The sequence below is a fragment of the Gracilinanus agilis genome, chromosome 2, assembly GCF_016433145.1.
Source record: "Gracilinanus agilis isolate LMUSP501 chromosome 2, AgileGrace, whole genome shotgun sequence".
Lineage (NCBI taxonomy): Eukaryota > Metazoa > Chordata > Mammalia > Didelphimorphia > Didelphidae > Gracilinanus > Gracilinanus agilis.
This window is the reverse complement of record NC_058131.1, coordinates 149,802,511-149,815,961: the sequence shown is the minus strand read 5'-3', so window position 1 is coordinate 149,815,961 and position 13,451 is coordinate 149,802,511. Positions and strand designations below refer to the sequence as shown.

General features: G+C 37.6%; 1 protein-coding gene across 1 annotated transcript in view; it reads left to right on the top strand.

The window, feature by feature from the left end:
* The first annotated feature begins 9,549 nt into the window (after window positions 1-9,549).
* The window catches only part of LOC123233391 (putative speedy protein-like protein 3), a 96,117-nt gene continuing 92,215 nt past the window's right edge, over window positions 9,550-13,451 (top strand). The window contains exons 1-5 of the mRNA XM_044659505.1: window positions 9,550-9,610; window positions 10,619-10,816; window positions 11,620-11,678; window positions 11,975-12,060; window positions 12,745-12,919. Coding sequence (XP_044515440.1) covers window positions 9,550-9,610; window positions 10,619-10,816; window positions 11,620-11,678; window positions 11,975-12,060; window positions 12,745-12,919 — 579 coding nt within the window. The remainder of the gene's footprint in view (window positions 9,611-10,618; window positions 10,817-11,619; window positions 11,679-11,974; window positions 12,061-12,744; window positions 12,920-13,451) is intronic.

The window sequence follows — 13,451 nt, the reverse complement described above, 5'->3', positions numbered from 1 at the left end:
CTGTGCTGGTTAATAGGAAGTATCTTGGTACTTCTTACATGAGTGTGCTTTTTCTCACCCAAGCGCCCAAGTATAAATGCCAAATCTTCCCATACAGTTTACAAAGAGGCCCCCAAGCTGCTTAAGAGTGAATTAACATCCTATAAGCTCTGCAGCCCCATCTCCACCAGAGAATTATTAAAGATTTATTAATTATTAATGAATTACCTTCATTGTCTGATGAAGTCTGAGTACTAGAAATTCAACAGGATACTTTAAAGCAATACCCCAAAAAATGCAGTGTTTGAGTAAAAAAGACTTTTATCTTTCAGTTCTAAGCTCTTTTGTATTTCCAGGCAAACATAATCTCCAGGTTTCTAAATCATTACAGTTAATTCACTAAAACATTCTTGTTTCCAGTGCCTATGGTGTCCACAAAGCCACAGAGCCTCTCAAGTCCCTTTTTATCCCATTTCCTTTAAGCCAGGAAGCCATGCCTGCCAAGAAGAGAAGAAATCAGGGCCTCCAGGGCCCCAGAGTTCATTTTCCAAGCCAAAGTCCCTAAAGAAAATTCTGTCAGACAGGGTGGGCAGGATTATACTGAACTCCTTAGTTGATTTGAAACTTAAGGAGAAAAAACAAATAGTCTCACTGAGAGGCAGTGAAAAACACTTACACAGACATTTTATATAAATTCTGATGAGACAGTAGAATCTTTAATACAACAGAAAGGGAATTAGTAGAGTCCATTTTAGAACTGTTGTACAGTGGGTAGAGGCAGAATTATGATAGATTCCTTAAAAATGAAAAAAAAAGCTTTCCTATAAAACATTAAATATGGATGAAATACACATTTCCTCCAACTGTACAAAGTTTAAAGGCTTAAAGATACTGTATTTGCATGAAGATGCTTTCTTAGGATTAGAGAAATAATGAACTAATAGAGAAATGATTTTCTTTTCTGATAGTTTAAATTTTGATTAAGTTGGATGAAAGGAAAATAGCTGGGCTAACTTGGGAAATTTTCTTTATATCCATCCCTAGCACGTGCTCTTGGACACCAAAGCATCAACATGCTGTGAAAGATTATTTCCTTCTCACAATAATCATTTCAGCACCTTGCTTTGTGATCCTTTGCTCATCCAATGATATAACTAACTACCTCTGGACCATAATGACCTCTGGATCCCATTACCATGTTATTCTCTTCTTGAGGCTCATCTTCTTCCCAGAGCACCACTTACTCTCTCAACATGCCTATATTTGCTGTGGGGCCTCTATGCCCTGACCTTGTACTTAAATTAGTCCTAATGACTAACTATGTTGCTCACCTTCCTTTTCTTTTGATGGTGAAAAATATCAGAAATTAGAGATGTAACTTAACATTCAAGCCTATTTGCAAAAGACTCTCTTCATTGGTGGAGAATGATATATTCTTCTGTCAAGAGTACTATGATGCTCAGCATCTTTATGAGGTATAGAGTTGAAGAGAGGTTGAAAGAGGAAACATTCTAGTCCTCTCATTTCCATCTCTGAGAGAGCATTTGTGTGTTTCCAGGCTTTCTTCAGGGAGGAGACCCTGAGTGTAGAGAAAAACTCCATGAAGAAGCTAACATGTAGAAAAGCCAGCATTTCCATCATGCCCAAACTTCCTGGGACTTTGGGGAATTTCCCCTTGGGTCAGATTGGGAACTCTTTTTGGTTGAGTTGAGGTATCCAGTCCCATGGAAGAGTTCATTCATTCTGTTTATTTTCTGTTATAGTGGCATACCTGGCATATTTGATGTCTAGAATGCATAATTTTTAAACAATAAATTATTTTCATAACAATCATGAAATTAAATTAATAATAATGTCCTGAAAATACAGTGTATATACCTATACATATATGTACACAGCATGTTATTATACATGTATATATTTTTTAATCGTACCAAGAAAAAAATACAAGAAAAGTTATAAATTAATATTTTAAATTACATTAGGATATTTTTTGAAAAATGGAAAAATTTGATAACTACATATTGGTCTATTTATGTTTTTGAACCTTAACTACTGTAAATTTTTCAATGATGTCATCAAAATTAATCTTCACATATTCATGTCCAGTAGGCAATATTCATGTCCATTCAGATTTGTCCATCTCTTTTGCTCATAGTTGATCAAAATACTTTTTTCATTTAATTTTGAAAATTTTCTTCTTCATAAAACAACTGTTAAATAAATTTTTAGAAAAGTATTAAACAAGAGGATGCTTGGCAATGACTCATAAAATTCTATTTCAGAAGAAAATTTTAATAAACTTGAAACATCTGTGAAAGATTCAATTCAAGCAATAGCTAAATTGAATCACTGATGTAACATTTTGTTTTTTTTGACTCATACTTTAGTTTTCAAACAACAACATAAAAAGAATAAAATTGAAATTTAAAGATATTCAAATTCAGTCAAAAGTTTCAGAAATAAGCTAAAATTTTGTACTTACCAAACAAAAAATATTATAATTCACAATCCATAATTTGACTTTTAAATTCTAATCACAGAAACTCCAAGTGGTCACAATTACATAACTTTACTTCTATTTTTTTTATTTTTACCATTATTTTACTATCATTGTTTATTTCAAATCTATTGTTTAGACACAGGAATATATATTACCATAGGAGCTATAGACATGAACTGTGCCCAAAGTCATTTTTTTAGCACCTACTATATGATTTAGGATGGATAGACATGCAGGAAGGACTGCGCCTCTGGTATGAGGGCTTGCTGATCCCTTTTCAGGTTGTTTATCTTTCTTTGTTATGTACCTTTCACCCAAATCTCAAACCTATGGTTCTAAGCAGCATAGAAGGCTTCATCCAATGGAATGGGCAGATGAAAACAATTTGTTCCAGTGACCATAAAGGCAGTGGAAGCAGGTGTTGTGGAGGACTAGAGTTTGTTCAGACATTGAAGAAGTCAAGGTCACTCACTGCCTCCCAGGCCATCACTAGTTGTCCTGACTTTTTGCCTTACACTGGATTTTGAAGAGAAGAATGAGACTGATTACTTTGAACAACTCTACCTCACTTAAATCCAATTCACTTGCAACTCATGACATCATGTGATGTCACTGGTCCTCTTTGAAACTGAAGGACAAATAGTAACAACTATATGATTCAGTTTTAGCAACTCCAATATGATCTATTTGAACATGCGAAAGTAATAACATTGATTTTTGTTATTTTTTGCCATTTCTATTAGAAATTTACTTGGGAAGGGGGCAGCTGGGTAGCTCAGTGGATTGAGAGTTAGGTCTAGAGATGGGAGGTCCTAGGTTCAAATCTGACCTCAGACACTTCCTAGTTGTGTGACCCTGGGCAAGTCACTTAACCCCCATTGCCTACCCTTACCACTATTCTGCCTTGGAGCCAACTCCAAGGCAGAAGGTAAGGGTTTTTTAATTTAAAAAAAGAAAAAGAAAGAAATTTAATTGGGATAAAGTCATCAAAAATGAGAAGCATAAAAACCAACCAATCAATCAACAAGTATTTATTAAACATCATATATACCTTACATTAGGGATACAAAACCAAAAGTTCATCTACCTGATCTAAGGGAGTTTAGGACAGGAAATACACATATAAGAATATACAAAGTATATATATTTCTTTTGCCACTTGATTTCATACAACCCTGTGACTCAGAGATATATCCTTAGCTGACCTGGGGTACCCTCTTCAGGGGAGAATGTGTTATTGATTCTCATGGGGGGGTGTAAGTTTTATAATCATAATGTCTGTATTATAATATATAATATAAAATTTTAAATCTTTTGAGAGTAATTTCAGGGGGGAATGTATAATTCTCTCAGAAGGGAATGTATGTTTTATAATCTATAATGTAAAGTTTAAATTCTTTTGAGAGTAATTTTAGGATAAGAAATGTGCCATCTCCCCAGAATCCAGACAATGAACCTATTTGGAGAAGGCACCATGAAGATGCCTGAAGAACCTTCACCGGATCATGACGATCCAAATGAACTTTGGGGTGCAGTTGATTGAACTATGGGGAGTTGAATGCATTTGTTTTGAATGTATACTCTTATGCCAAAGGGGCTGCCCCTAATTTGTTTTTTGTCAATGTGGCTAGCAATCATTGGTTCATTGTTTTGTCCTCTTTTCTTTTATCCCCAAATTTCTGTAACTTAAAAGTTAGTTATGTTTACAAGATCCACTGAGAAGACCAGTCTTTTCTCTGGATCTCAGTGGGGAATGTGTTAGTGGAAATTTAGGGTCCTTGGTCTTAATATCAAGATGCATGATATAAACTTCCTGTGGACGTTTAGAGGACTTGATAACTACATTTCCCATGATTCCTCTTACGTAGGAAGTGTGATTACGCAGACAGTGGTATAAGACTCCTGATGTGATTGGGAGACGCTCTCTTTGTATGAAGCAGCCAGGTGGGCAGAAAGTAATGGTGGGTGACTTGAATTAGATCTTCTCAGATGTGGCTTTCATAATTATCAATATGGATAACAATAAACCATTAATATTATTGAATACATCCATCTATATCCATTTTATTCATAACAATACCAAAGTACATAAAAAGTAACCTGAAGGACTGGGATAGTGCTAGTAGGTGGGAAGGATTAGGAAAGGCTTCATGTAGGAAATTGGACTTTAATTGAGTCTTGAAGGAAACTAAGGACTAAAAGAGTCAAAGTAAGGTGAGGGTACAATCTAGTCATGGTGGACAATGTGCAAAAGCATATAAATAAGAGATAACATATGTGCAATGTTTTGCAAGCCTTAAAATGCTATATAAATTTTAACTTACCATCATCATTATGATAATAATTAATAATAGTTTGGCAAGACTATAGAATATATGGAGTATATAATGGATAATAAATTCGGAAAGGTACATTGGAACCCAGTTCTTTTTTTTTATTATTATATAGTGCTTTTATGTTTACAAAGTTCTCTTCTTTTTCTATAATTTCAATATTTATTTTTTAAAATTTTGAATTCCAGATTATCTCCCTGCTTTCCAGCCCTCCCCCAGACAATATAATATCCTTTTTCAAAAATCTGATCTATTTTTATCATTGCTTCCCTTAATCTTACCTCCTTTTTATCTCACACACACACACACCCTTTCTCCTATCTCCTTCCCTTCCTACTTCCCAGTTATGTAAGATAGATTTCTGTATCTAATTATGCATATAAATATATTCTCCTCTTTTTGTACAAATTCAGATGAAAGTGAGGTTCAAGCATTTCCTGTCCCACCTTCCAACATTTTCCCCTCCACTATAAAAGCTCTTTCTTGTACCTCTTTTATGTGAGATCATTTTCTCAATTCTTTCTCTCCTTTTCCTCTTATTGGGCATCTCTCTTTATTACCTATCCATTTTTTTTTTAGATTTTTTTTTATTTTAAACCCTTTAACTTCTGTGTATTGACTTATAGGTGGAAGAGTGGTAAGGGTAGGCAATGGGGGTCAAGTGACTTGCCCAGGGTCACACAGCTGGGAAGTGTCTGAGGCTGGGTTTGAACCTAGGACCTCCCGTCTCTAGGCCTGGCTCTCAATCCACTGAGCTACCCAGCTGCCCCCACCTATCCATTTTTTAAAGATCATCCCAACATAATCAATTCACTCCTGTGCCATTTGATTAGAAAGAGTTCTTCTCACTGTCTTAATACTGATAAAGTTCTTAGGAATTTCATGTATTATCTTGCCAGAGATGAATATAAACAGTTTAACCTTGAGAACCTTATGATTTCTCTTTTATGTTTACCTTCTTATGATTCTCTTAAGTCTTGTATTTAAAAAAACTTTTCTATTCATTTATCTTTCTATCATGAATACTTGAAAGTCCTCCATTTCATTAAATATCAATTTCCACCCCCACTCCCTTGCACCTCAAAGGATTATATTCAGTTTTGCTAAATAGATTATTCTTAGTTATAATCCCAGCTCTTTTGCCTTTAAGAATATTATATTCCAAGCCCTCTGCTCCTTTAACATGGATGCTGCTAAATTCTATGTGATCCTAACTATAGCTTCACAATTTTTTGTCTGGCTGCTTACAGTAGTCTCTCTTTGACCTAAAAGCCCTGAAAATTAGTTATTATATTCCTGGGAGTTTGCATTTTGTGATCTTTTTCAAGATAACTTTTTTACTATTTTACTCTCTAGTTCCAGGATATCAGGGAAATTTTCCTTTATAATTTCTTTAAATATAGTGTCTAGTATCTTTTTTCTTTGATCATGGGTTTCAATAATTGTAAAATTATCTCTCCTCAATCTATTTTCTAGGTCAATTGCTTTTCAATGAGATATTTTGCATTCTCCTATTTTTTTATTCTTTTCAATTTGTTTTTTTTTGTTTCTTCATGTCTCATAGAGTCATTAGCTTCCACTTATCTAATTCCAGCTTTTAAAGAACTATTTTCTTCAGTGAACTTTTGAACTTCTTTTTTCATTTGTCCATGTCTCTCCACAATCACTAGTCAACAATAGACTATTTAATTTTTGTCCCTTTTCCTGTGTATGAAAAAATGTAAAGATTAAAATTAATATTCAATATTCTAAGCATTATATTTAATACAATTTATTTAAAATAACTTGAAAAAATAAACAAGCTAAAGTAAAAAGGCAGCTAACCCAGCCCCCATCCAGAGAGGAGAGTGAGAGGGAGGAGTTACAAAACTATATAAACAATAACATGAAGTCACAAACATGGGGGCACAGGGAAAGGAATGCTGGGGGATGAAAGGAATTCTGGGGAATATAGTTCAAAAGATACAAAATTTCCACTTATACATGATGATGGCGTCTGTCTGAACTTGAGTGAAGAAAGTTATCTGGGTTGAGGAAGTGGAGAAATTAGGTTATTAGAAGCTGTGAAATTATTAGAAGGGTAAACAACTTGAAAATTAATATTTCCAAGGATAATGGCAAAGGTTTAAGACCTTAAATACGATACTAAAGTCATTGAAAAAATTAGAGTGTTCTGAAAATCATAGTAAATCATTTAATCTTCTGGTGCCTCCATTTCCTCATCTGTAAAATAGAGAAGTTGAGTTAGCTAGCCTCTGAGGTCTCTTTCAGCACTATATGTATGATCCCTATCTATTAATAATATGTATATTATTAATAGAAGGTAGTGAGGAATGGTAGTAGAGGAAGGTTTGGGGGAAACAGTAGGAAACAGGAATTCTGCCAATTCCTGGTCTCTTGAGTCAGAGCATTAGGACTCTCCTCCCCTATAAACATGGTCAAGGGATATGGTAATCAAGTTTCAATTAAAGTGAGGAATTGAGAGAATTCTCAATTCTGAACAATTCGAGGCTATAGATGAGTTTATTTGGATTTAGAATAGGAATTCTGAAGGGCACAGTAGAATGGGCTAATGGGTGGGTGAGCTGGTTTAGAACAGACTGTTTAGAGAGTAGGACTCACTATAATAGGGGTAAGCAGTTAGCATTGACTGGCAAACTAAACAGCTAAGATATTTAGACAAGGGTGAAGAACAAGGACATTGAGAGACAAATTGTTTTGATGTGCTCCCCAAGCAGTACATAAACAACAGAAAACTTGCAGAAGCAAAGTACCCCATCTTTATTATTATACTTCATGGCCTATCTCCAATAACTGACAAAACTTCAGAAATGATTACAATTGGTGAGATCAACCAATCAAGCAATTAGCATTTATTAAGCTCCTTCTAAGAGTCAAGCTCTGTAGTAAGTACTGGGGATACAATGACAAGATCAAAACAATTCCTGCCCTCAAGGACTATCCATTCTATCAGGGAAAGATGGTAGGCATATGGAAGTATAAACAGAATAGATACAAATAATTAAAAGAGAAGGCACTAACAGATGTATGGATCAGAAAATGTTCCAGACAGAACTCATCATCTCATCACCTGAGACATGAAGGAAATTAAAAATTTTAAGAGGATGAAGTGATAAGAGGGTCATTCTAGGCACCATGATATCCTACATTTAATCATCCAGTTCCTGGAGTGGTGGGGAGAGGGGAGTAGTTCACAAGCCATCAATGGGGCAGGAAGAATTGATTAGAGTAAGAGAAAAAAAATTAAAATTCCCTATCTCCTTTTAAACTATATTAACCTTAAGAAGTTCAGAGTGGGTCAAGATGGGGTATCGATGGGGTTTGGTACACATTCCTGGCTCATTAATACTTCCCACTTTCTATTGCTATTACCCCACAGCTGCTCAATTCAAGTTTTCTAATAGTTCTTGTACTGCTATATATCTAGTTGGTGAATAGGGGAAGAAATTCAGCTGTTTCATTTTATTGGAAGAGTTTTCTATGAAGCTTAGTCTCTGACTCTTCCTTCATCTCTTTTTTTCTTTCTCTCTGACCATGTGAGACAGGTTGTCTCCTCCATCCCATGTCAGCTTTTGCCTCACACTTCAAAGCATCAGAATTCAATTCAACAAGCATTTATTAAATAACTTCTACATGCCGGGTATTATGTTAAGCATGAGTGTCTTTCCTTAAAGAGTTTACATTCTACTGAAGGAAAACAAAATACATGCAGATAAATATAATCTAAAATATAAAAAAGTAAATACAAAGTAATGGGGACTGCTAAAAATGGGGGAATTTAGGAAAGGTCTTGAGTAGGAAGTAGCCTTAAAATTGATCTTTGAATATAAATGATTCCAAAAGATGAGGAGGAAGAATATGAGCAGTCTAGGCATAAGAGGTAGCCTATGCAAAGGCAGAGCGAGGAAACGGAATGTCCCCTCTGAGAGAAAGCAAGAAGGCTTTCAAATAAATCATATTACTGAGGGAAAATCAGAGTTTGCCTACCATGTTAGCGCAGCAAACAAGTAATGAGTTAATGCTGGAAAATATAATAAAGTGCATTAGAGGAATAATGAGAAATTATTCTGGAAAAATCTGTTGGAGCCAGTCTGTGAAAGGTTCTATACATCAAGCAGGAGTGAAAAACAGTGCATTGTCATGGTGTGGGAGAGAAAGAGGGGCCTGATAGTCAAAGCCCTGCACTTGGAATAAGGCAATCTGAGCTTCCCTACTAGGTAGCTTTAAGTAAACCATTGAACCCATGTTGCCTTTCTTCTCTAAAAAAAAAAAAAGAAAGTTACAGGTGCCTTCTTCATCTCTCAGGAGCGTCATGATGAGAAAATGAGATGATTGGTGTGAAAGTACTTGGAATAAAGGTATACTACTAATAGCAGTCTTAGAATAAGAGGTAGTACTTGCAAATGCACAGACCATACCACCAGTCAGCATGTCCTTTATGCCCCCTAATGTCTTCTTGACTGTCCTTTCCAACCAAGGGGCAGTTCTCTAGGTGGAATGGTCTGATGTCACCAGGGGCCTCCTGCCACGGAACTTTCAGAGCTGTTTGGACCTAAACACTCGACTGAAGTCAGTGCTCCGTGGTGATGCTAGTTGTTTAGTGAGAGAAACTTCTATTCAAAGGGTCTGAATTGCCTCAGAGACCTGGGGACATCCATCCAGGTTAAAAACTGGGTCATCCCTGTGGCACCTTTAGCCATCCATCCCCAAACCATGTTCTCAGTAAGGATCCCCAGGGTGGGGATCAGTACAGGACCTTCTCTGGAGACTTCAGGTAAGTAAACTGGGTCAGGGAAAATTGTGAGGAGAAATGTTTCAATTTAAAGGCAAGTTGAGCAGGAAAGGGAGGGTTAAAAAGGAGAAGGCATAAATGAGACCAGGAAGGAGAGAAAACAAATTCACAGAGAGACCTGAAAGCCACTCCCTCCAGTCCCATAGTACAGAATTCTGCTATGGGATCCTGGGAAAGGATGAGTTTGGGGCAGAATAGTGGGGAGGAGAAATAAGTTGTGCTTTACCCGCTCCCATGCTATCCAAATCACTATGCTCATTATGTAGGATAAGCTCAAAATAAATATACTTTGTCCTGCAAAAAGGAGAAAAGAGTAGGGAACAACATCTGTAGGGGATAAAAGACACTATTAATATATGGTACTAAGTAGGTTTTTATCCCTAATCTAGCCCCAGCTCAGTGCAACATTTAGATAAAGCTTGAAAGACTATAGACTCATGGTGGATGTAATTAGTTGATGGCACCTACAATCTACTAATAATGACTTGCACACAAAAAGATACACAAATTATGTCATCCAGGACATAAATGGCCAGAAAAGCAAAAGCTGACCATGTAGTAAAAGTGATAAATAAAAGATGGACAGCCAAAATGTTGATGCACTGATATCCACAAAATAGTAAAATATCCAGAGCAAGGCCTCCATATTAGGCAGATCTTCTATGAAAGATTTGTGGGAGGGTGTGGTCAAGAATTACACATGGATAGATTATGATCTGTACTGTTGGAGTACCTACACCAATGAGATCACAAACCTACTGAAATATTCATACCAAGGCAGCAGGTTAATGGAGTCACTCATTCCCTCCACCTCCTTACATTAGCTGTCAATGAGGGCCCAGGCTTGGCCACCATCTCTTCCGACAGTTGCCCAGTATCCTGGTAGGCTCAGGGTCAGAAGGGTGAGCTGGAGAGGTTGGGGAAAAGGGGGGAAAGAAAATAAGTCAGCTTAAATTCTTCCCTGTTGATACGGTATCTCTATTCCTACAGCCCCACAGGACAGCAGCCCTCTGGCTTCCACATCTACCTCCTCAAGGCATAACCGTAAGCTGAAGACCTTGAGGAAAAGAGATCTGAAGAGGGGCATGTGGGCTGTCACTAGTATGGAAGGAACCAAACTCTGCATGAAGAAGAGAAGGAGAGCCAATTTCCGCCCTGAGGATCAGGAAGCCTTCTACAGACTTCTTGGTGTGTGACCTGAGCAGACTCTTGGGATTTTCCACAGGGAGGTTCCATAGAAGAATGATCAGTTGCTCCAATATAGCTCCTGGGAATTAAATCCTAGTGACTTTCAAAACTCTATTGAGGTAGGGAGCAGATCACTTGACCTCCCCTCTATGAGGCTGAGGAATCTTTTTTCCTCCCCATTGTAGTGATTCCAAGTGAAATGGGCCCCTGCCCATCATTCTATTGAGTTCTTTCAAGGTAAAACAAGCGCTTTACCAACTCTCATGCCATCCAAATCCACTGGTCCCACATTCCTATTCAGATGCCACCTGAAAGCATCAAGGTGTGGACAAGAACAAAAAAAAATTTATTCTACTTCAGACAGTCCTACAAAAGGATAAAGTCTTCTCATCATTAAGGTCTTATCCTTTGGGTCTTGAGGTAGCAGAGCTGTCATTTGTAGATACATGTTTAGAGATGTCTATTATTAATAGTAACTACAGAGAGGAAATAAATATATTGAGAGAGGAAGCCTTGCAAGGTGTTTGTGCCTTGCCAAAGGTCATGGAGCTAGGAGGTAACAGAATCCCAATCTTTGGACTATTAGGTTCTGGGTTTCCCCCTTACACACTACATCTCATTGTAATAGAAATAGCTTCCTTTTCTAGACCCTATTCCTGACCAGAGAAGGAAATATAGCAGGACATTCAGCTTCTCTTCCTTCTTGAGACTTCTTTGGGAGGAAATTTCTCCTTCCACAACACTGGGCTTGGTCTTCCCAATTCTGCCATCCCATTCCTCTGACCCATTCACTCCCTCTGCAGAGGATCCTGTCATCCAGAGTTTCTTGGAGGCTGATGTTTTCCTAAGAGTGTCTGATAAGGTATGGACAGCCCCAAAGGGTGGGATGTACAGAAAACCTTGGGGGAGTGGGTATGACAACTTAGATCTTCTCCCTGATCAGAGCAAAACCAATGAAAGAATTGCATATATGAAGACAGGAAAAAAGAGAAACTCAGGCAGGAAGACTCCAAGGGGATAATGGCAAGGGACATGGTGTGGGAAACACAGGATTCTTCATTCTTATCCTGACAACTGAGCTCTGTAACTCAGTTTCCCCATCATCTTCTTGCTCCTTCTTCTCTTGGTTTTTAACATGACTCTCTCTGTTCTGGATAGTATCTGCTCTCCATGGTGGTTGAATATTTTGGTCGAGTGGGACTCCCAGGAGACTGCTATAATAGGATCCACTTCTTCCTGGCCCTGTGAGTACCACTCCTGCCCCTAAATCCTAAAGATAAGACTTTGTTACTCTTCCTTTTCTGGTCCAAGAGACCACTGAGAAGACCTAAATTCCAGAAAGTCCTCCCTAAATTGTGTGGTCTGCCCATGTTTTCCAGAGCAGGTACTCTGATAGACTCCCAACACAGAGTTTCTCCTTGGTGGGTCCACATTGTGCCCCTATTCCTGTATCACAGGAGACTTAAGTTAACAGAGTCAACCAGAGCTGCCCCAGTGAAAGAAAGATAACTTTAGGAATATGATTTAAAAAGTGACACATTCTCCTTCCTACTCCTCCCCACCCTCCAAATACTCACCAGCTGATTCTTAGATGTTCAAATAAAAAGAGGGATTCTCTGGAGAGCATACAGAAATTAGGTTCTGAAATGAAGTAGTTTTCTCACTCATAAGTAGAGGTCACCACACTCCACATCTTCAGTATCTCAGATTCTTTCCTACTGTCTCTCTGGACCCTAGGCTAGCTCTTAGAAATTGGGTCTTTCCTGTAATTATCATTATCATTACCCTGAGTTGGAACCAAATTAGTGCCCAAGGGCCAAAGGTTCCCCTCCATTTCCTTTTCAAGAGCTATTTCTTCCACTTACTCTGAGGACTAGAGATGCCATTGGGAAGGAAACTAGATGAATATTTCCATTTCTCTATGGCAGCTATATTGCCTGTGACATGGAGGAAGACAACCCTGTCTCTAAGTGGAGCATCTTTCCTTTTGTGCTTGGAAAGGAAGATTGGCCCATCCTCTATAAGGAATTCCTGCGGCTACAAGCAGAATTCTTCCATGCAATGGGTGGCAGAGCTTGGGTCACCCCAGAGATATGTGAAGAGGTAAAGTTGGTATTGGGGGCAGGGGATGGGATGGGGAGAAAATGGTGATAATGTAAAGACAGGGCCAAGACAGATTATTGGAATACACTATATATCTATCAGCACATTTCAAAAGAGTAGAAAAGAAAGGGAAGGAAAAAAAGTATGAGACCTCACAACAGTGTACATTAGGCACTTAATGCATTCCCAATTACAGCTGAACTAGGCCTCTTGCTGTTCTTTGTATACATTCTATCTCACACCTTCAATGGAAACTATAAGCTCTTTGAGGACGGAAACTGTTTATTTTGTCTTTGCATTCCAAATGCCTAGCATGGTAAATTGTTCATAGGAGATGCTTAATAAATTCTTGCGGGGGAAGGGAGAGAAAGGGTGGAAGGAAGAAAAGAAGGGGAAGCAAAGGAGTTAAGGAAGGAGGTAAGAAAACAGAAAAAAAGAAAGGAAGGAAGGAAGAAAGAAAGAAAGAAAGAAAGAAAGAAAGAAAGAAAGAAAGAAAGAAAGAAAGAAAGAAAGAAAGAAAGAAAGAAAGAAA